The sequence below is a fragment of the Emydura macquarii genome, unplaced genomic scaffold, assembly GCF_026122565.2.
Source record: "Emydura macquarii macquarii isolate MOO-44397 ecotype Brisbane River unplaced genomic scaffold, CSIRO-AGI_Emac_v2 contig_306, whole genome shotgun sequence".
NCBI classification, from domain to species: Eukaryota; Metazoa; Chordata; order Testudines; family Chelidae; genus Emydura; species Emydura macquarii.
Window position 1 is genome coordinate 15,306,606 of NW_027130443.1, and position 23,851 is coordinate 15,330,456.

The 23,851-nt window shown below is 41.6% G+C and overlaps 2 protein-coding genes across 5 annotated transcripts in view; both read left to right on the forward strand.

Annotated features, from left to right (window-relative positions):
• The first annotated feature begins 301 nt into the window (after positions 1-301).
• On the forward strand, positions 302-13,728 carry CALR3 (calreticulin 3). Its single transcript, XM_067561616.1, has 9 exons — positions 302-540; positions 2,459-2,560; positions 5,387-5,590; positions 6,361-6,455; positions 8,980-9,189; positions 10,186-10,299; positions 10,384-10,527; positions 12,085-12,177; positions 13,255-13,728. The coding sequence occupies exons 1-9, from the start codon at positions 450-452 to the stop codon at positions 13,420-13,422; spliced, it is 1,221 nt and encodes a 406-aa protein (XP_067417717.1). The 5' UTR covers positions 302-449; the 3' UTR covers positions 13,423-13,728.
• Positions 13,729-16,794: 3,066 nt separating this feature from the next.
• Positions 16,795-23,851, forward strand: part of EPS15L1 (epidermal growth factor receptor pathway substrate 15 like 1) — a 75,341-nt gene continuing 68,284 nt past the window's right edge. For all 4 annotated transcript variants that reach the window (XR_010922203.1, XM_067561373.1, XM_067561389.1 and 1 more), the window contains exon 1: positions 16,795-16,960. Coding sequence is in view for 3 of the 4 variants with exons in the window: in XM_067561373.1 (XP_067417474.1) it covers positions 16,931-16,960 (30 nt within the window). In the remaining variant the exon portion in view is untranslated. The remainder of the gene's footprint in view (positions 16,961-23,851) is intronic.

Sequence of the window (23,851 nt, forward strand, 5' to 3'; positions counted from 1 at the left end):
TGATTGGCTCTGAGCGGCCAGCCCGCCTATTGGCGCCTCCACCTCAGCCACGGCCTGTCAGCGGCTATCGAGAGCCAACCCCAAAGCGGTCTCTCCAGGGCAAAGGGCGGCGGACTAGCGCAGCCTACAAGTCCCGGCGTGGGCGGCCCGGCCAGGAGCCTGCGAGTCCGCGGCGCCTTCATGGCTCTAAACCAATCACAGCCCGCTCCGCCATGAGGCGCGAGAATCCGAACCAAACAGCGCCTGAGTTCGCGTGAGGAGTGGGACCAATTAGCGGCCGTGTTGGCAGGAAGCGCGAGGGCAAGGACCGGACCAATCATCAGCTGAGGCGGCTTTGGCGTTCGGATCATCATCACGTTACGGTTGGGACGGTTGTTCCCTTCCCGGGCAGGGCTGCTCGCCTCAAAACTGCTGGGACGCTCCAGAGCAAAAGCGAGCTCGGCTTAGGCATGGGGCCCCTGGCCCTCGCCCTGCTCGTCTGGGCTGCGCTCAGCGCCGCCCGAGCCCGCGTGTATTTCCGGGAGCAGTTTGTGGATGGAGGTGAGGGGGCGATGTGGAGATGGCTTAGGGCAGCGGCGCTCAACCTTTCCAGGCCCCTGTACCCCGTCAGGAGGCTGGTTTATCTTGTACCCCAAGTTACAGCTCACTTAAAACGACTTGCTGATAGCAGCAGAGATACAGCCGTGTCCGCACACTGCTACTGGAACATGGCTGCGTCCCTGTTTATCACCTCACTATCAAATAAACCGACTGGAGTGTGAATATTGTACTTACACTTCAGTGTATGGTGTATAGCGCAGCATGAACAAGTCATGGGGTGAATTTTTAGTTGGTACTGTCTTCACTGGTGCTTTCTGTGTAGTCTGTTGTAAAACTGGGCAAATATCTAGATGAGTGAAGGACCTCTGCGTACCCCCAGGGGTACATGTACCCCAGGTTGAGAATCATTGGACTGGGGGAAGGAGAGGGGAGTGGGTGCAAAGAGTTGGGTTGATGGGGAAGATGAACCTGTGTGAGGTAGGGTCTGTGGGAAAGTGCCCGTTGATCTTCTCCCTCCCCCTCCCCCCCAGGAAAGTTCTGTGGAGAAAGCGAGTCTCCAAAAGAGATTAAGGGGGATGTCTAGAGCAGTGTTTCTCAACCTTTTAAGTAGCAAGTACCCCCAACTTCTGAAAATTTTAATAAGTACCCCAACACTCAATTTTCTACTCTATTTTCCATGACTATTTCTTGTAAAGCAGGAGAGTTCTGAGTTCTGCAGTGCTGTGTGGATGTGGCAAATCACAAAACCCCCTGCTGTTTCTCCCCTCCTTCCTTCTCCCCTTCCTCCATAGAGGAGCAAAGGTCAATGCCAGCCAATCACTATGGCCTGACGCCAGGGTCATGTGGTGTTCTCACACAGGTGAGAACTTGAGGTATGAGCAGGCACTAGCGGCCCACTAGAGTGGATAGCAGCGCTCCCCATGGCCTTCCCTAGGGGGGGTGTGAGCCTGGGGCAAATCACACTGTGTCGGCCCCTCTTAAGATCTGGGGCTATCATAGTTGGCAATTTCACTGCTCAGCTAGAGCAGTGAAATTGACAAGCAAACTTGTGGGTAGAGCCTGGCTCCAGGACTGGACAAGCCGCTGGGCTCTCCAGCTGGCTTTCTGGGCACCGGGCTTTGAGCCGGGGAGGGGAGCTGTCACCTGGGCAAGTTGCAGGCGTCTGCCACCTGGCTGCCAGCCTAGGAGGTGGGCGACTGCCACCCAATCCAAGCTGGGGCAGAGAAGGCTTCCGCACAGGCTGGGACCCGGGGATATGGGAAGGCGGCATGTAGAGCCATGAGAGATGGTGGTGCCATTCCTGCTGGATAAGCGAAGAAACCCAGGTGGGGGAGATGGTTTTAGAAAGGAGTAGAGGCTGTGGGAAGAGTCTGGGAGAGGTCCTGGATAGATAACTCAGTCTAGCCCTTCTCAGCACACAGGGTCTGAAGGGGTCATTGCACAGAATGTAAAGGCTGCAAATTTGTATCCCACAGCACCCTGTTAAACTGCCTCCTGTCTTCTGCTGTGTACAATTCAGGTCCACTTTACTGGGAGACCAGATCTGTTATCCCTGGCCCTTTGAGAAGTTGCTGAAGACACTTTGATAGTGGGGGCCCATCAAGATTTACCCCCACTTTTTTTTTGCTTTCAAAATTCATTCAATAAGTAGTTTTGCCATCTCTCCTCTGAAAAAAATGCTTAAAGTGAATGCGAATAATCCATTGCTCTTCATTAACCTTATAATAATGAAAGGTAATAATGAGTAAGGGAACAGATTTCATTTCCAAGCTTCTGAGGAATTCTTGTATATAACAGTATGTTTCAAAAAGATTTTTTAAATTTGAAAAATACCTTGCCTGTGTCATTTTTAATTTATTTAGTGGCCTAAATGTTTTTATTGGCATCAGATTACTAATATTTAACATTTTTTTAACAGCTAAATGGCAAGGCAGATGGCTGAATTCTCAGTATAAAGCTGATTATGGGAAATTTAGACTAACAGCTGGAAAGTTTTATGGAGATGCAGTCAAAGATAAAGGTTTGTGCATTTAATTTAAAATGTGTTTTATTAGGACTGCATACATTGTTAATAATAGACATGTTCTTCTTGAAATCTTGTCCTCCCTTGGCTTCCATGACTCTTAATCTTTTCCAGGCTCTCTTCCTATCTCTCTAATCTCTTTCTTCATTGTGTCCTTCAGATGATCCGTCTATTCACCCTCCAACTTTATTTAGAGGTTCCACAGGACTCTGCCCTTGGTCCCCTTCACTTCTTCCTGTACACCTTATCTTTGAGTAATCTTATCTGCAGACGTAAATTCAACTACATCTCTATACTGGTGACTCACAGATCTTTCTTTGTACTCCAGCTCTATCTCCTTCTGCCCAAACTAAAATTTCAATCTGTTTCTCTGACATCTTGTCAATGTCTGGATGTCAACTCAAATTCATGGCTAAAGCAGAACTCCTAATCTTTCACCCAAGCCTGCCCTTCTACCTCCTTTCTTGATCACTGTGGACGGTGACAGCGCCCTGCCTGTTGCTCGCTTAAGCTCCTAACCTGGATGCCAACTTCTGTATGGATCACTCTGTAGGTGCTCACGTCCAGTCTAAATCTTACTGATTTTTTTTTCTGCATAATATAGCTAAAATACATCCACACAGCTAAAACTGTTGTCTAAGCTCTCATCTTGCGTCTTGATTACTGCAACTTCCTTAACAAATGCAGTCTTGCCCTGCTCTCATCCATTCAGAAAGCTGCAATAAAGATAATATTATTACCCCCATTGTTTTGACTATGTCACCCTCTGGTAATATAAATAAATAAATAATATAATATAAACCCATGTGCATTCTCAGCACATTTAGAGAGTTCATAAATAAATCTGAGGCGTTTCTTGTAAGACAATATAACGCTTATGTAAAATCCATAAAATGCTTACATACTAGTATGACAGAAGCAGCTAGGATAGGTACCATAGAAGGAAAACATAAGTATGACCATACTGGGTCAGAACAATGGTCCATCTAGCCCAGTAATCTTTCTTCTGACAGTGGCTGATGCCAGATGCTTTAGAGGGAATGAACAGGACAATTTATGAATGATTCATCCCCTGTCATCCAGTTTCATCTTCTGGCAATCAAAGGTTTAGGGACACCCAAAGTATGGGTATGTGTCCATGACCATCTTGGCTAATAGACAATGGATCTATTCTCCATGAACTTATCTAATTCTTTTTTGAACCCACTTATAGTTTTTGGCCTTCACAACATCCCCTGCCAACAAGTTCCACAGGTTGCATTGTGTGAAGAAGTACTTTCTTATGTTTGTATTAAGCCTGCTGCCTATTTCATTGAATGACCCCTGGTTCTTGTGTTATGGGAAGGGGTAAATAACATTTCCTTATTTGCTTTCTCTACACCAGTCATTTTATAGACCTCTATCATATTCCCCCCTTTGTTGTCTCTTTTCTAAGATGCACAGTCCCAGTCTTTCTAATCTCTCCTTAAGTGGAAGCTATTCCATACCCCGAAGCATTTTTTGTTGCTCTTCTCTCTTTTTTCCAATTCTAATTTTTTTTTTTTTTTTTTTTTGAGATGCAGTGACCAGAACTGCACACAGTATTCACAGTGTACCATGGATTTATATAATGCTATTACGATATTTTCTGTCTTATTGTCTATACCTTTTCTAATAGTTCCTAACTTTCTGTTGACTTTATTGACCGCCATTGCACATTGCAAACTATCCACAATGACTTCATGATCTCTTTTTCTTGAATGGTAACAGCTAATTTAGACCCCATCATTTTGTATGTATAATTAGGATTATTTTTTCCCATGTGCACTACTTTGCATTCATCAACATGGAATTTCATCTGCCGTTTTGTGATCCAGTCACCCTGTTTTGTGAGATCCCTTTGTAACTCTTCACAGTCAGCTTCGGATCTAACTCTCTTGAGTAATTTTGTATCATCTGCAAATTTTGCCACCTCACTGTTTGCCCCTACTTCCAGATTATTTATGAATACATTGAACAGCACTGGTCTCAGTAGAGATCCTTGGGGGATCCTGATATTTACCTCTTTCCACTGTGAAACTGACTGTTTTTCTTACTCTTTATTTTCTATCTTTTAACCAGTTAGTGAGAGGACCTTCCCTCTTATCCCATGACTGCTTACTTTGCTTAAGAGCCTTTGGTGAAGGATCTTGTCAAAGGTTTTATGAATGTCCAAGTACACTATATCCACTGGATCACCCTTCTCCACCTCTTTGACCCCCTCACAGATTTCTAATAGATTGTCATATGTTTATGGATCATTTATACAAATTAAAAATGTTTCTTGCTGTCTGTTTTTACACAAATTATTAATTCATGTTTATTAAGTGCTAACTGATTTTTATGATTTAATTTAAAACTCTGTCTGGTTAAGTCATTCTTTTGCATGTGATGTTTTGTCAATATTTAAAATTGACTGATTTTAGTACTTCTAGCATTAGTTTGGTGAGGAAAATCATAATGCTAAATTCTACTCTTGATTACACTGATTTAAAGCCAAAGTATGTTTATTGCCACAGAGTTACTCCCAATTTATAACAGTGTAAATGACAGGAAAATTTGTTCCCTACTTTTAGTTTAAATGAAAAGAGCTGAATCCATGAGTTTACACAGTAAATTTTGCACCCATTTGGTTGATAGATTTTGAATTAAGATTAATTTATTTCCTTTTACATAGATGTCCTGCATTCTTATTCTAATGTAATTAACATTTATAATTTTATAATAGCAGATGAAAACAAAACAGACATTTTGTATACATCTGATGTATTGTGTTATCATATGCAAATATTAATGTCTTTATAGGTCTGCAAACTAGCGAAAATTCTAAATATTATGCCATTTCATCACGATTTAAACCATTTAGCAATAAAGGAAGATCTCTGGTCATTCAGTACACAGTAAAACATGAGCAGAAGATAAATTGTGGTGGTGGATACGTTAAGATCTTTTCCTCAAACTTGGATCAGAAAAATATGAGTGGAAATTCACAATATTACATTATGTTTGGTGAGTTTAGTTACATATACATTGCTAAAATATTGTCACAATAGCTGAACCGTTCTTCAAAGACAGATCTAGAACTGGTAGAGTGAAAGATTTAATACAAAACTTCCCTAATAAAATAAAGATGCCGTGACCGGTCAGCAATTCAGCACCTCTGTGGTTCAGATATTTTTATGCATGAATTATCAAAATACAAATTACACTTAGAAATTATTAACATTCTTATTTGTGTCCCTTAATCAGTTGAAAGTGTTTAGAGGTTTTTTAGAATTAAGCCAAATGTTCTGTAAGATTATTTGTTATATGGCTTTTCATAATCCCAGCGATGGTCCAGAATTTGCCCTCATATATTCACATGCAACACCCATTAAGTCACTGGGAATTGCACTTGTGTATCTCAAAGTAAATTTTGGTCCATAGACTCTTTATCAGTTGAATAACCAGACTAGCACACAGATAGTTCTATAAATATGTCATATGGTTTGGGCTAGGGATAAATGTGGTTGGTAGTGGATTTTTATGTGATGTTTGCCTGCATTGGGACTGCAGGAGAGTCAAGCCCTAAAAAAGTGTTTGATCAGTAAAATCAGAATGTAATTTTGAGATAGGTCTAGAGATTGGAAGAGAAGCAATGTAAGCAGAAATGGGAATCTATCCAGTAGCATGTGGAATTGAGGGCTGTCTATTGGCAGTAAAAAAAAACCCAAAAATCCCAATGAAATAAGCAAACTGTTGTCTATAAAGAAGAACAGACAGTATGAAATTTTTTGTAGGACCAGATATTTGTGGATCTGAAACAAAGAAAGTTCATGTTATTTTAAATTACAAGAGCAAACCTCATCCAATCAAGAAACGAATCAGATGCAAGGTAAATGCTAGAATATAAAACATTTAAAGATTGTGGAAATTCCTGAAATTAGTTATGTTGAAATTTAACTAACAGCCGCATTTAGCCATTTTAAAGAGACACTCCCACTAAATAATTTAAAAACCTATCATATTAAAGACATTATGGAGGCACTAGTTGCAACTCCATAGTTAAATTTGAGTTCCATTTTGCATTTAAACCATGGATGCCACCTCCTTCTTTTGTTTGAAAAATACATCATATCCTCCTCCAAGTTTAGATTTTTTTCATATAAGTGATGTAAAGTCTTTAAAAATTAGTTTAATCTAATTTGGGACTACAAACATTAAAATGTTTTACTCTTAATTGTATGGTTATCACATGGCATCACTACAGGGCAGTCTTTACATTGCTTTGGTACCTTATATTGTGCATTTCTTAGCTTAGCGTGTTTGGATTTCTAAGTGTAACCTTAACTGTGGATTTCTTGGATTTGTAAGGTTTTCTTTTGGTATAGTTACAACATCCCTGTAATATTTTTCACCCATAAGTTACTGATATGTACTTTCAATCTTAACTCCTCTTAGGTTTTGTCTTGGATATAAATTAGAAAAGTATTTAGGGATTGTGTGTGGTTTTTGTTTTATATACCCTTACTTTCCATTACTATCAACCTTATGCTCTCTGTATTATGACACTTCCTATGGCCACGCATGGATAGACGGTGCTTACTCTGGACTCCATCAATGCTGCTCTGACTGCCAAACAGAAGAGGAAGCCAGGAACAGTTCAAAGCTTTTCCTCCTGCCTTCTTATGCCATTTAGTTTAAAGAGTCAAGACAGATTTTCACAAAAGGGAAAAAGTTCAGATGTTTCACATTTAAAATGTAGAGTCTGTTACCTAGCAATGTGATGGGGATACTTTCTCGACGCTAGCACCCCATCAATGGGGAGAATTGTTACCTAGCAGCTCTGTGTTCTTGGGGAACTAGGACGCAAAACCCCAACTCTCTCTCTGGCTCACCTGAATTCCTTACCCCCCGCCCCGCCCCGCCCCGCCCCGCCCATGCTTGAACCAGAAACCAAAGGCATTTTTCAATATGAAAAGGCAGTGGAAAACCCTCCCATCAAGGGTGATACAACTCCATATGCCTCATCTATATCAAAGATGTAAAAAGGGGACATACAAAAGCCTCATCTACATCGAAGATGGAACACGCATTGAATTCTAGGATTGGTAAGGCAGAAAACGCACTGAACTCTGGGATTGCTGAAACAGGGAAGCACTGCATGTTGGGAGATCTATGCTCTTGATGTAAATGAACTAACACCTGTACACATCCAGCTCCGCAGTTATCAGACCATTCTAGGTATTGATATGCAAAACACTATATCCTGGTTGCACTGTGAGCTCTCTCTCAAGGGAAAATGCCCTTCCAGGAATGATCAGCTCCTTTTGTCCAGAGGTCTACAAAAATCCCGTCACAGTTCAAACCCCTGTTCTGATGCTTGGATCCAAACTCTGCATCAGTTCCACTGGAACCTGTCTTCTCTTCCTGACTGATCGTGTTGGGGGCTCTGCCACACTCAAAGCACTCCAGACCCTAAGCCTGTTCCTGGGAACCTCTGTGCTGCATGGAGTAGTGAGACCACACACTCCTTCCCCCAACACACCTTTTCTCTCTCAATTAAGGGGAGTAGCCAAAAAGGTGCTGTTTGGACCCAGCCTGCTATATGCCCCTTTGCAACGCACCAGAATAGAAGGGTGGCCACTGAAAGTGTGGTGCCACCCAGCCTGCTGAGTTCAGAGAATGCATAAGGGGTCAGCTGATAGCCCGTCTGCTCAGACACACTCAGTTAATCTGAAATGTGTGTGTGTGTATCTGGGGGGAGTTTATTTGAATCTGGTGCTGGAGGAACCCAGCCCTGAAAACCTTAGGTCCTGCAGGATAATTCCACTGGGAGGGGCTTGTAGCCATATGAACACACAAGTAACACAAGCAGTACATTAATAGAATCACACCCCCTTCCAGGAAGGTAACCCTAATAAATGAGCATACCCCAGGGTGAAGGGCGACTCTGGTAACAAGTCTGTTACCTTTTTCTCTTGCTGCTTTTTCAAATGATCAGATATATTTCTTGACATAAACAAAGATTTTTAACTAGACTTTTTTTTTTTAATCTTGCATACTTCTGCAAAGGAAGATTTAAGATGCCATACACAAAGGATTATGTCTTCACTGCAGGTTTAAACAGGAGAAATTGGCTATAAAGGGAGAAAGCTCTTATTCAAAAACATACGTTCAAAAACAGCAGGGAAAACATACACAATTATTGGGGAAGTACATTGCTTTTTGTTTAAATATTTTTCATGTTTAGCCAATATAAAAGTCCTTGGGAGTTGGTTTTCTTGTTTGAGCCTGTTTATAATGGATTTTCTGCAAAAATGTGATTCTGATGCAAAACTGTTCCTAAAAACTACGTTTTAGTGGTACTTCTGAGTGGCAGCAGAAAACATTTAACTTCCTTTCTTTACAATTTATAGGTTGATGGATTCACTCATTTATATACACTGATTTTAAGACCAGATCAGACTTATGAAGTGAAAATTGATAATGAAATAGTTGAATCAGGCAGCTTAGAAGATGATTGGGATTTCTTGCCACCAAGAAAAATAAATGATCCTACAGCAAAGAAACCCAAGGATTGGGATGATGTAGCCCAAATTGATGATCCAAATGATGTCAAGCCTCAGGTGGTTTCTTTTTCCTGAATATTTCTTTGTCATATATTTTTGAGGAAGTACATACCTGTCAGAAACATCAGATTATTTCATTATAATTGAACCCAAATTTGTTACTACTATTTATATCAGTTAAAGCTACTGTGCAGTACTTCAAGTACATAATGAAATTGAACCTGCAGAAACTTATCAAGCCCAGGGTGTTCTCTGTGCATAGCAGTGGCATGTCATGAAAATATGAGTATTTGACTCAGAAGTGCTTTGCAGGGACCCTATTTTGGGAAATACCCAGCCCCACTGCTGCACATTTCAGTACCAAGGTTGGCCTGTTATCAAGGCCAACAGAAAATACCCCATCCATTTCTCAGATATATACATTATGTTAGTAACTGAAATTTTCTTTACCTTTGAAAAATTAGATGTCAAGATGAGAAGGGTTGCTTATATGAGGAAAGGATCAGATTTACTTTAATGTGTTTTGGATTAGACCTGCAGTGAGTTGCCCTACCATGTTAATTAGAGCCCAAAACAATTAACCTTCTATTAGCCTGCTTATATGAACAATCTTCAAAGTTTCAGACTGGGTAAGTATGATGTTAGGATTTAATGAAAAGCCCTTCCAGCAAGCCCAATTTCTGACAATCCAGGAAACAAATGACCAAAACAAGAGATTGAAACAATCTCTCTGATTTGGAATTGCATAACACTACATGAGACCACCCCAAGCTTTAACTGTAAAGCAAAGTTCTAAATGTAAATTTTAATATACATTTTCTAGTTTTCCCTTTTTTTCCAGAATACACAAAGAACTCTTTGATATCTAGTGAATTGGTCAATATATGTTGGTTTCCTTTTCCTGAGAAGGAGATGTTTATTTCACTAAGATTATATGATAAAAAACCTTTCACAGCTGAACTGTTTGGGGAAATAATGTGGTATCTTGCCTCATAGTTGAAATATAAAACCCAAATAATTTTACTTCCTTTATCTTCCTGCATATTTTTAAAGGATTGGGATGAACCTGAATACATTCTGGATACTAGTGCTGAGAAACCTGAAGACTGGGATAATGCAACAAAGGGAGAATGGCAACCTCCTATGATCAAGAATCCATTATACAGAGTATAAATCATTCTATTTATGCATAACTTGTTCAAGTTGACTATTCTTTTGGTGACAGTATTAAAAACATGTGGTTTGTTACAGGGTGAATGGAAACCAAGGAAGATTGATAACCCAAATTATAAAGGAGTTTGGCCCTGGCCGCAGATTGAAAACCCAAACTACTCACCAGACTTCAATATCTGTAGCTATGAGAACATTAGCATCATTGGACTAGACCTTTGGCAGGTCATTTGTTTTTTGTTATTATAGATACCTGGAAACTAAAGAGCTTCCTCTCCTTAACTATGCAACAATGTGTTCAGCCTTTGCATATACACATCATCTACTGTGTTGGGGGTTAGATCATGCTTACGTTTTTAACGTGCTCTCATTTCAATATATCTTCAGCCAAATTTTACATATAGGTCAGATGTTGTATTTCAGGTGATATTTTTAGAACTTTTGTTGGAATCATAATTATCTCCAGATGTACTAACAAATGAGGAACCTGAAGTGTTCTACTCACTTCTTTAACAGCATTTATAAAATTATAACTTATGTGTATGTGTTTACACATTCACAAAGCAAAAGTTTTATTAAATTTTGTAATTTTGAGGGATTTAAAACTTGGTATTGGCTTGGAAGCAGACTTTGTCACAAATGTCTTTTAAAACTATGTTTATTATATATAGTGGTGAAAGAAATCAGAATTTTTGTTAAAAACAGTTCAGTCTTTTATTCAAGAGCTCCATTCTTCTAAATATAATTTCCATTGGGATTCCAACTGATTGGATTGACTAAGGCAAGGGCCTCAGGAAGTACTTGCTCTGTTTTTCTGTGTGTTTTTATCACCTCCATCACCATAATAGTTTATCAGTTCATGACATTGGTTAAAAACATTTTTGTCTGTTAACTTTAAACATTCTGTTTCTCAGCAGTTTATTCACTTAGTTTTATTTTTGTATTATAAGACATACAAGTTGTCTTAAAGTGCTTAACAGAAAGACAAAGTGAAAGCATTTTAATATAATTGGGTTTATTTCTATAGCTATACGATACATTTAATCATATCAGCAAAGTCACCTTTGTAAATGAGAACTTTTTCTAAGTAGATTATATCTGATAAAAAAGATATTGATTGAATATAGTACCTTTTTTATAAAGACATCAAGGCAGAAACAAAGTATAGAATTTATTGTGTTTTTTATTTACTACATTCATTATAAACAATGCAATAATGTAAACATAGTGCAGGGAGAAGAGAAAGATAAATAAACAGAGAGCAATGTGAGGTATATAAATTACTGCCCTGGTTTTTAGAGGTGTTGAGCAACCCTGGTTCCCTCTGAAAACAGTGGAAGCTGCAGGTGCTCTATGCACAATGTACCTTTGAAAATTAGGACATCTGTATAAAAAAGACTGAGATGCAAAGACTAGAGGAGGGGGCAGGAGCAAGGAGGACCTCTTCTAAGCAGACTGTACAATCAATCCACTTTAACAACTATACTTGAGCATTGCTTAAGATACTGTGGACAAGTCAAGTAATAGAATTGCTGTCTAAAACCACAAATTTTGTTTAAACAAGTGAAGACAAGGCCTTGGATTCTGGAGCATAGTTCTGCAACAAAAGTGAATTCCCAAGCAAATTCTATAGCCACTTTGTAGAATACCTGGGGCCTTGCATACGTGAACAAATTAAATAATAGCATCCTGATTAATTAGCAGCTAATTAAAAGGAATGAGATTAAAACTATTAACAGGAAACATAAATAAAATAAAATGCGATTTTGTTTTCCATTGCAGGTGAGAGCTGGAACAATTTTTGATAACTTCTTGATCACAGATGATGAAGAATATGCAGAAGACTTTGGAGATGAAACGTGGGGTGAAACGAAGGTAATGGATGAGATCCTCACCCCCTAGTCTGGCCCTTTTTTTGCCAGGTAAAAGGGATGAAATAGTGAAAAGGAGTCCTAAAATCTCTATCCAGTAAAGGGAAAGATTCCCCTGTTGCAGACATTGTGGAAGACGGCCATAAGGGTGCCTTCCGTGGACCCTCTCACAAGTCCTGTTGAAGTGGGTATGCTGGGGAAAGGGCCACAGCACATAGTGCTGCAGAGATTCAAGACAGCACTGTGGCAATAAAGTAGCTCAAGTAGGTTTCTAGCCTCTTCAGTCTTTGGAGGAGTCAAGAGAGCACAAAGGTTGCTTAAAGCCCCAAGGAACTTATTTTGATTTTTTTTTTCTAGAATAGTGCCAGTCATGTAATCTATGATTCAATGACTATAATAATAATAAAGAGATTCTTCATGTATACTCCTACAATCTCAGTGACTTTTACAGGATTGCACTGATGTCAGAATTTAGCCCTAAATTATTAATAATTTAAGTTTGATCTTTGTGGAATAAATGTCCAGATTTTGCCTCCTCACTGGGCCAGTGCAGCCTTATGACAGTCTCACTATGGATGCAGATGGGTTGCTCTGCAGCCCAGAAAAGCCATAATGCTGAACACTACAGCCACTCCTCCTCCTGTCCTTGACAAATTTATTCCTACTCTCAGCATGCCCCCTATGGTGGGGGCAGCATAGAATTACACATGCCAGCTCTATGCAACTCCTGCCCTGGGGACAGCTTTTCCTCTGGCTGCTGAAGTCCCTGTTGCTGCTGGAGGACTGTATAGAGTAGGGCCAGAATCTGGCCCCCTGTATTCTTGTACCAGATGTTCCATTTTAAGAAAACAACCAATAGTTCCATCATTTGCTGTTTAAAATATGATCTATGTCCATAGTTTGGAAAGACGGTTTTGTAAGGAAGTTTAGATGCCAATTAAAAATAAAGGCCCTTGTTGCAGTTCCTCTATTGGCAATCTCCCTCCTACTGACTTCAGTGTAAATATAGTACACAAAGGGCTGGCAGAATTGGATCCAAAATGACATTTACTCTGAACTAACCTTTTCATTATTTCTTTAGGACCCTGAAGAGAAAATGAACAGAAAACAGACTGAAGAAGAAAAGAAAAGGGAAAGAGCAAAAGAAGAAAAACGTTTTAGGGAAAGATTTAACAGGAAGATAGAAAAGCAAAAGGAATATGGAAAGGATAAATCAAAGAGGATAACTGTGAAGAAAGAGGAGTTTTAATTCTTATTTAAGAAGACTTCACAGAAATATCTAAAGTTTGGCTTTTCTTTTATTTGTTGTATAGAGGTTCAGATGTTTTCTTAATAACTAATTGAAAATACTATTTAGAAACTTGTTCTAATAAAAGTTTGCTAGAAGTATTCATTTTGGGGGATTTAAATATATATATTTTAGCACAGGAAGATATTAAGAAAACATGTTTCCTGTAAACAGAACATTGAATTGAAAGAGTTCAATAAAAAATTACCAATATATATTAAATTATATATTTTGTATTTGAATTATGATTTGGTAAATTACCTGTAAAAGAAGTCTTATTATATTTCTCTTGATGCTGCTGGCAAATAGTATGTTCCTCTGCAGTGTGAAGTCTTGTAATCAACCTCTTTGGAGCTAAACTATTTTATACTTTCCTCATTAATATTAATGTAAAATACATGAAAATTGTGTTGTGAAGTTCTGCCTTCATCACAAAATCTGTATCATGTGTTGTTATAGCCATGTCAGTCCCAAGATATTAGAGAGTCAAGGTTGGTGAGGTAATATATTTTATTTGACCTAACTTGTGTTGGTGAGAGAGAGCTTTTGAGCAACACAAGTTATTCCAATAAAATATATTTCCTCACCCACCTTGTCTTTATCATAAAAGCTTTTTCAAAAATTACTTTTTTCAAAGATACAGTATGCCTGATCTGTGAAGCATGTTGCTACATAATGTATTTCATAAAATATTAAAGAAGAAACAAGGGTTGAAGAACTTCCATAGTAATTATGCTTCTGTCACAGTTATAGGGCTAGCTGCATCTTTAGCCTCTTTGTAGTCTCTCTATGTGCACCCTCAGACTTGTTAGGCCTCATGCCTTCTGGGAGTGGAATTTCATAATTCTCCTACTCCTAAACCAGGCTTTGGGCTATAGTACCCTGTGTATGCACCATTCTTCACCTGCAGGACCAACTGAGTTCAGCCTGCAGCTCTTTCCTTCGGGAGTTTGTGACCAGTGATGTACAGTGATGAAACATCTTTCTTAAAACAAAAGATTTATTTTTTTTGTAGAAGGAACAAAGCTTTTAGAGAAAAGGATTTTAAAATAGTAGTCTACATGCAAGTCCATCTAACTTAAAGACTTACAATTGTCTGATGATAACCTAGGCAGGCTAACTTCTTCAAGGGGGTTCCTTTGTCTCAGTCTGCCTCCCCTGGACAACCCTCTCCTGAAGAGTGTCCCTTTTAAACCCTGTTATAGGCCTTTCATTCTTCTGCATTCCTAGGCTTTGACCCTTCTGGTCAAAACCAGTAACGTTAGGCTCAGCTGGTGATTGAGCCAGAGTCCTTGGAGCCAGTGGTTCTGACATTGTCCCTTAACAGCCCTCAAATATTTGCTGAGGAGAGGCTAAGAAAAGGAAATGTTGCCTTGTGTATAGCGCAGGATTCTCTTCTGGGCTCTGCTACTAGCCTGCGGCGTAACCTTAGGCAAGCCATGTTACTGCTCTATGCCTCAGTTTTCCCCATTTGGAAAATGGGGATAATGATATTGACCTTTATAAAGTGCTTTGAAATCTACTGCTGAAAAGTGCTATATAAGAGCTGAGTACTATTATCTTGAGCCATTCTTTTCCTTGCTGCTGGTTTCTCTTGACAGACTCCTGTCAAGTTAAACCTATATAGCCCTACTGAAAAAAAAACAACAAGGCCAACATACCAGGATGTGCCTTTTGCTATTCCTATAGGAAAAATTGCTACATTTAGACAAGTTATAAATCTTTGCAAAATCTCAATTTATACTTATTCAACAGAGACTTGTTAAGAGTTTGGCAGCTAAATTATCCAAACATTCCAGCTGTATTGAGCATGCCCCAGTCCAGGGCTTAGCAGGACTTCAGCTGTAGAGCCCTGCAAATCTGCGGATATTCACGGACCATTTTTTGCAGATCATGGATCAGATGCTGATCTCAAAGCCAGGGAAGCAGCTGTCTGCAGCTCATAGCTAAGGAATCATCGATCACAGATTCCATGACTTTCTGGGACTTCCATGACTTCTGGAGCAGGGTGGGAGCAGCTGACAGCCCTGGATCTGCTGCTGAACAGCTGATTGGCAGCTAGCCCTAAGGGCTGCCGAACAGCTTATTAACAGCAGCCCCTGAACACTTGACCGGCAACCAGCCACAGAGCAGTGGCCCCCAAACAGGTAATTGGCAGCCTGCCCCCGGGCAGCTGATTGGCAACCCTGGCTGTGGATGCAGTGCAGATATGCATAAAAGATGGAATGCAGATCACAGGTTGGATACAAGTTAATTTTCGTAGATCCACATTTTTGTATCCACACAGGACTCTACTTACCTATAATTGCTGCTCCTGACTATTGTAGGCTGCTGTGATACTGGAACTGAGAGCAGATAGATTCTCTTCTGTGCCCTCAAAACTCCTCCTACTGGTGCCCAGGCAGCATGAAGGAAGAAGCTGCTGCCTGGTTCTAATACAGAAGGGACAAAAGCAGTACTTGTCTGAAGGGTGGGACTGGGGATAAGACTGGTAGGTTTGGACTAAGAGTTTAAAGACTGGTGAAAATGAAACGGGAAGGAATGCAGAACAGATTATTTTACTACACTGTGAATACAGTGGCAAGTGTGTTTAAGACTACATGCCCCTGAGTACCTCCCAAGGTTAGGCATTTTAACACCCAATCACTTGTGTGCATTCGACTAAGGCTACATTGCCTTTTAAAAGGTTTAAGGTGTTTAAAAGTGACTGGAGGAGAGCTGAGGGATAGGAATCTCTAATACATAAAACCCCTTGCATTAAAAAAGCTCATCAGTTAAATATAATGAACTAACAGCTACTAACTCCTCAGGTTGATGTGATTAGTAGACCCTGATTAAGCTCATTTGCGAAGTGTAACCAGGCTTAACCTATCCAAACATATTTTTGAAAAGTGCCTCCTGAGGCAAATTCAGCAGATTAATTTAGCTTTTGTGTGTGTGAATTTCATGTTACCAGTAGAAATATATTTTAACAAACATGCCAATGACTGTTCGCACAAACACCTGTTTACTTAGTTAATTTTAACTCCTGTCCTCGTGTGTTTCCTGAGGTAAATATATTCTCCAGAGAGCGAAGCTAGAGATTGGCTCGTGCCTGCTACTCCTGGCTCTGCAATTGACGTGACGTGTGACCTTGGGCAAGTCCCTGTTTCCTCAAGGGGCTGTGCAAATGGGGATACTGGGGGGGATTGTCAGATGTTTTGACAGCTATGGTAGCATTGTTACAGAGTTGCACAGCGTTGTAGCAAGACCGCCCGCCCGCCCAGTTCCCCGGCACCTGCCAGTTGAGTCCAACCCCACAAGACCCCTGCCGAAGCGGGAAGAGACCCGGCCACTGCCTTGCGGGGCCTGCTGGTCCGCCGCGCCGCGCCGCGCCGCTCCCCTCCCCTCCCTTGGGCGGCGATTGCTCCGCCTCCCCCACCGGGTCCCCCCGCCCCGGCTGCTGCTCGAGTCAGTCAGTGGGAGGAAGATGGCGGCGCTCATTCCCCTCAGCCAGCAGGTAACCGGCTTGGCCTGGTCCAGAGGCCCCGCCAGGGGAAAACCCGGGCCAGGGGGATAGGGCTGGGGGTGGCGGCCTGTAGCTGGCGAATTAAACCGGCTCATGGCGCTAGGGAAGCTGGGCCCCGTCCGGCGCAGCCTCCCTTCCTGAGACGGGCACCTCGGCGGTGGGTCCCTGTTGGGGGAGGCCCTGAGCTCCCATCCGGTCAGGGACAGGTTGAGCCTTTGGGGAAGGAGACGATCGTTACGTTGACAGGGGGCCTTTGAGCCCCTTTCCCAGCAGCAGGCGCTAAGGTTGAATCGCAGGGAGGCCAGTGGATTCCTCATTGGGATGAAGGGCTTTGATGTCCTTTTTTCATCCAAGCTATAGGGTCTGGGGCTGAACCACCGTAGTGGAAGGGGCAGCATGGTCTTGTGGTGAAGGCCCTAGCCTGGGCCTCAAGAGCCTGCTTCAGTTCCCAGCTCTGCTATAGACTTCTTGTGTAACCTTAGTTAAGTCAGTTCATTTCTCGATGCCTCAGTTTCCTTATTTGTGAAATACTGCTCTGGGATGTTGTGAGAAGTTTTTTTTAATCTTTGGGAGGTGCTTGCATACTATAGTGATGGAAACGTGGGGGTCATCACTATGATAGGAGATGACACACAATTGGTTGAAAGGCTCATTCTTTCTCACTCCTCACTATCAAAGACTGAGATGAGAATGAGGGGAGGAGTAATCAGGATTCTTCAGTGGAGTGAAAAACCCTGAGATGCGCCTCCTATGAGCCCCTGCAAAAGGCAGAACTTTGTTACAGGCTATTAGTTTAACACTGAGTTTATTTGTTTGGACATGTTTTTAACTCTTTTTGTTATCATAGAAATGTAGAGCTGAAAGGGATCTCTAGAAATCATCAAGTCCTCCCTCCTGTGCTGTGCCAGGACCAAGTAAACCTAAGCAATCCCTGACGGGTTTGTCCAACCTGTTTTAAAAAACTTCCAATGATGGGGATTGCAATAAACTCTCATGGAAAGCTATTCCAGAGCTTAACTCCCCTTTAGTTAGAAAGGTTTTCCTAATATCTGACTAAAATCTCTCTTGCTGCAGATTAAGCCCATTACTTCTCCCTACCTCCAGTGGACATGGAGAACAATTGATCAGTATCCTCTTTATAGCAGCCGTTAACATATTTGAACCCTGTTATCAGGTCCCCCCCATCTATTGTAAAGACTAACCATGCTCAGTTTTATTTAACCTTTCCTCACAAGACATGTTTTCTCAACTTTTGTAGTTGTTGCTTTCTCTGGGCTCTCTCAATTTTGTCCATATCTTTCCTAAAGTGTGACATCCAGAATTGGACACAGTACTCCAACTGAGGCCTTGCCAGCGCTGAATAGAGTGGGACAGTTACCTCCTATGTCTTATATCCAACACTCCTGTAAATACATCCCAGAATAATTATCCTTTTTTTGCAGCCGGATCACATTGTTCCATATTCAGCTTGTGATCCACTAAAAATCCCAGATCCTTTTCAAGAGTACTACCACCTAATCAGTTATTCTCCATTTACTAGTTGTGAATTTGATTTTTCTTTTCTAAGAGAAGTATTTTGCACTTGTCTTCATTGAATTTTATTTTGCTGAATTCAGATCAATTCTCCAATTTGTCATGGTTGCTTTGAATTTTGATCCTGTCCTTCAGAATGCTTACAACACCTCCCAACTTCATGTCATTTAGATATTTTATAAGCATATTCTCACTCCATTACCCCCAAGTCATTAAAGAAAATATTGAATAGTACCCGGTTCAGTACTGACCCCTGTGAGACCCCATTAGGAATGCCCTCCTGGTTTGACAGCAAACCTTTGATAACTAGTCCTTGAGCATGGTCTTTCAACCAGTTTTGCACTCACCCACCTTATAGTAATTTTATCTAGACCACGTTTTCCTAGTTTTCTTATGAGAATGTCATGTGGGACTAAGTCAAAAGCCTTACTAAAATCAAGATGCATCACATCTATCGATTCTCCCCATCCACTGGACAAGTATTCCTGTCAGAGAAGGAAATTAGGTTGGTTTGGCACCTTGACCTGCTGCTCACATACAGGAAAGAACTGGTGGGGGAAGTTGAAGTGGATGGCAACCTAGGCAACAATGACCATGAGATGGTTGAGTTCAGGATCCTGCTAAAGCAGGGGTGGGGAACTTTTTTTCTGCGAAGGGCCTGATGTTGGTAGGCGGAAGACGGCTGAGTGTCCGCCGCCGAATTCTCCCCTGCCACCGCCGCCGTGAAACCGCGCTGCCACCGAATTCCCCCCCGCCGCCGAAAAGGGGCAAACGGCGGCAGGGTTTCGGCGGCAGGCACTGCCCTCCCCCACGGAACCCTGCCGCCGCTGTGAAACTGCGCTGCCGCCGAATTCCCCCTGCAGTTGCCTTGCCAGGGCCAGACCAAATGATTTTGCGGGCCTTATACGGCCTGCGGGCTGGACCAAATGATTTTGCGGGCCTTATACGGCCCGCGGGCTGGACGTTCCGCACCCCTGTGCTAAAGGGAAGAAAGGAGAACAGCAGAATACAGACCCTGGACTTCAGAAAGCAGACTTTGTCTCCCTCTGGGAACTGATGGGCAGGATCCCCTGGGAGGCTAATATGATGGGGAAAGGAGTCTAGGAGAGCTGGCTGTATTTTAAAGAAACCTTATTGAGGGTGCAGGAACAAATCATCCCAATGTGCAGAAAAAATAGCAAATGTGGCAGGTGACCAGCTTGGCTTAACAGAGAAATCTTCAGTGAACTTAAACACAAAAAGGAAGCTTACAAGAAGTGGAAGCTTACACAGATGACTAGGGAGGAGTATGAAAATATTGCTCAAGAATGCAGGGGTGAAATTAGGAAGCCAAAAGCACAATTGGAGTTGCAGCTAGCAAGAAACATGAAGGGTAACAAGAAGGGTTTTTACAGGTATGTTAGCAACAAGAAGGAGGTCAGGGAAAGCGTGGGACTCTTACTGAATATGGGAGGCAACCTAGTGACACAGTGTGGAAAAAGCTGAAGTACTCAGTGCTTTTTTTGTCTCTGTCTTCACAGACAAGGTCAGCTCCCAGACTACTGCACTGGGCAATAAAGTATAGGAAGGAGATGAGCAACCCTCAGTGATAAAAGAACAGGTTCAGGACTATTTAGAAAAGCTGGACATGCACAAGTCCATGGGGCTAGATGCAGTGCACCTGAGAGTGCTGAGGGAGTTGGCTGACGTGATTGCAGCGCCATTGGCCATTATCTTTGAAAATTCTTGGCGAGCGGGGAAGGTCCCAGACAATTGGAAAAATGAAAATATAGCGCCCATGTTTAAAAAAGGGAAGAAGGAGAATCTGGGGAACTACAGACCAGTCAGCCTCACCTCAGTTCCTGGAAAAATGGAGCATGGCCTCAAGGAATCCATTTTGAAGCACTTGGAAGAGAGGAAGGTGATTAAGAACAGTCAGCATGGATTCGCTAAGCACAAGTCGTGCACGACCAACCTGATTGCCTTCTATGATGAGATGACTGGCTCTGTGGATATGGGTAAAGTGGTGGACACGATATACCTTGACTTAAGCAAAGCTTTTCCTATGGTCTCCCACAGTATTCTTGCCAGCAAGTTACAGAAGTATGGGCTGGATGAACGGACTATAAGGTGAATGGAAAGCTAGATCATTGGTCTCAATGGGTAGTGATCAACGGATCAATGTCTAGTTGGCAGCCGGTATCAAGCGGAGTGCCCCAGGGTCCGGTCCTGGAGATGGTTTTGTTCAACCTCTTCATTAACGATCTGGATGATGGGGTGGATTTCTCCTTCAGCAAGTTTGCAGATGACACTAAGATGGGGGGAATGATAGATAGGCTGGAGGGTAGGTATAGGATACAGAGTGACCTAGACAAATTAGAGGATTGTGACAAAAGAAATGTGGTGAGGTTCAACAAGGACAAGTGCAGAGTCCTGCACTTAAGACCAAAGAATCCCATGCACTGCTACAGAATGGGGACCGACTAGCTAAGCAGCAGTTCTGCAGAAAAGGACCTGGGGGTTACAGTGGACAAGAAGCTGTATATGAGTCAACAGTGTGCCCTTACTGCCAAGAAGGCTAATGGCATATTGGGCTGCATTAGTCGGAGCATTGCCAGCAGATCGAGGGAAGTGATTATTCCCCTCAATTTAGCACTGGTGAGGCCACATTTGGAGTATTGTGTCCAGTTTTGGGTCCCCCACTAGAGAAAGTATGTGGACAAATTGGAGAGAGTCCAGTAGAGGACAACAAAAATGATTAGGGGGCTGGAGCACATAACTTACGAAGAGAGGCTGAGGGAAGTGGCCTTATTTAAACTACAGAAGAGAAGAGTGAGGGGGGATTTGATAGCAGCCTTCAGCTATCTGACGGGGGGTTCCAAAGAAGATGGAACTAGGCTGTTCTCATTCGTGGCAGATGACAGAACAAGGAGAAATGGTCTCACGTTGCAGTGGGGGAGGTTTAGGTTGGATATTAGGAAGAACTTTTTCACTAGGAGGGTGGTGAAGCACTGGAATGGGTTACCTAGGGAGGTGGTGGAATTTCCATCCTTAGAGGTTTTTAAGGCCTGGCTTGACAAAGCCCTGGCTGGGATGATTTAGCTGGGGTTGGTTCTGCTTTAAGCAGGGGGTTGGACTGGATGACCTCCTGAAGTCCCTTCCAACCCTAATCTTCTATGATTCTATTATTTGTTCTTGATAAATGCATGCTGGCCATTCCTTATAACCGTATTAATCCTCCAGGTACCTTCAGATTGTTTTATAATTTGTTCCAGGATCTTTCCAGGTATTGAAGTTAGGCTGACTGGTCTATAATTCCCCAGATCCTTTTTGTTTCTCTTTTTAAAGACAGGGCGGCCCGCTGACGCTAATTCTGGGCCCCATGGTAGAACAGTCAATGGCCCCCCATAGAAAAGGATGGCTGAGGTGCAAGTGGGCTTCTGCTGGAAGTTTTTACTTATTTATTTTGTGCCACGCAGGTTCCCGAGAGGCGGAGGAGCCGGTATCTGCTCAGCTTCCTGGGTCCCTTGGACTCCCCAGGGAGATTACTGATGAACCCAGGAAGCTGAGTAGCAGATACCACCTGCTGCCTGGGAACCTGTATGGTGCATATTAAATAAGCCCAGCTCAGGGAAGGAACGGACAGCGTGAGCGGCAGGAGCCTTGGGAGAAAGGTGGGTGTGGAGGAGAGGAGGATACGTATCTATCCTACCATCCGCCTGGGCCCTTTTAAATTGCCAGGCTCCTGGGCAGTTGCCTCCCTTACCCCACCATCGGCGGGCCTGAAGATAGGTCCTATGTTTGCCCTTCTCCAGTCTTCTGGGACCTCACCCATGCTCCTCGAGTTCTCCAGGATAACTGGTAACAGTTCCAATATTATATCAGCTGAAAACTTACGCTTTCATTCATCTTTCTCTTGCTCCTAATGTATTTAAAGAACCTCTTCTAACTGCCTTTTATGTCCCTTGCTTCATGTAACTCATTTTGTACCTTAACCTTTATGATTTTGTTCCTATGTACTTGTGTTATTCTTTTGTACTCCTCCTTAGCAATTTGTCCATGTTTCCACTCTCTCTGAAGAAATAATGTGGGTCTTTTTTTTTTTTTTTTTTTTGTAAAGTTTTGTGTGTCACTCTGAGAATGCTTCCGCAGTGTTTGATGATATTGGTTGCACAACACATAATTTGCCAAGTGCCTCATTATGTGGGAGTGTTGCTTTCCAGCCCTCTTTTTGGACACAGATCCCTGATTGGCCCCAAATATATTTGTCACAGTTGCTGATTTGTATTCTTGCTAAGTTTCTAGCTATCTAGCAAAGAAAGAATTCCAGAGTTGGCTGTGGTTGCAACAAACCTTTAGTCACACATATACCAGATGGATAAAACAGAAAGAATGTTCTGAAGTGAAAGAAGACGACAAGCATTCCGTGTCTTTTATTAATTAATTCTAAACAAAATATACAAAGGAAGCAAAGGACTGTCCTTGTGGATGATGCACTTTGCTTTCATGATTATTTAACTTAATTATTGAAAAAAATTCTACCCTAAATTTTATTTCCCTAATTTTATGATAGAAAGCATTTCTGATCTGATAAACAGCATGACTGACAAGCATTTAAAAGAAAATCCACTAATGTGCAAATACCGCAGTAGATGTTTTCAAGATATATAGTGATATGTACAATTTAAATCTGTGATTAGACCTCCAAGTACTTTCACATCAAGCTACCACTCGAGATATCTTAAAGACTTCAGAGGTGAACATTGTTTTCTCTTTCACAGAACTTGGTAGTTATATTACTGGCTAAAGACTCTTATCTAAGAGGAAAAGTTAATAAAGTAGGTAAAACAGTTTCACAGTGTATTGATAAAATGTATCCCATATGGCACATCTCGGACATTTACTGTGCTAGAAATCGTGCTTTTGCATAATTAGTTGCACATGTTTGGGAGATTGTGTTCCAAGTTTTGTTGGTATTATCTCTTTTTATGCAGTTTGTACATATTACTGAAAGAGTAAGTCTTCTTGCTGTGGATAGGAGGTAGATTTACTTTCAGCATTGATACATTTTCTAAATAATTAATTAGCAGTGTTGTACAGTTTCTGTGGAAAAGATTTTTTGTCTATACAGAACTGTCAGTGCATGACAGTTTTATTTAGGGTAATAAATAGAATTTTGGAGGAAATGAAAGAATCTCCTTGAATTTTTGTATGTACTTTAAAATATTTTGGCAAGTCTATTAAGCAAGTATGCGTTCGCGTGTGTGTGTGTAAAAACTCACCAAAATGGAAAACAAAAGAATAGGAAAAAATATAGATGTGCTGTTTTTTGAAGTATCCTTACATGGAAGTATCCAGAATAAGACTAGA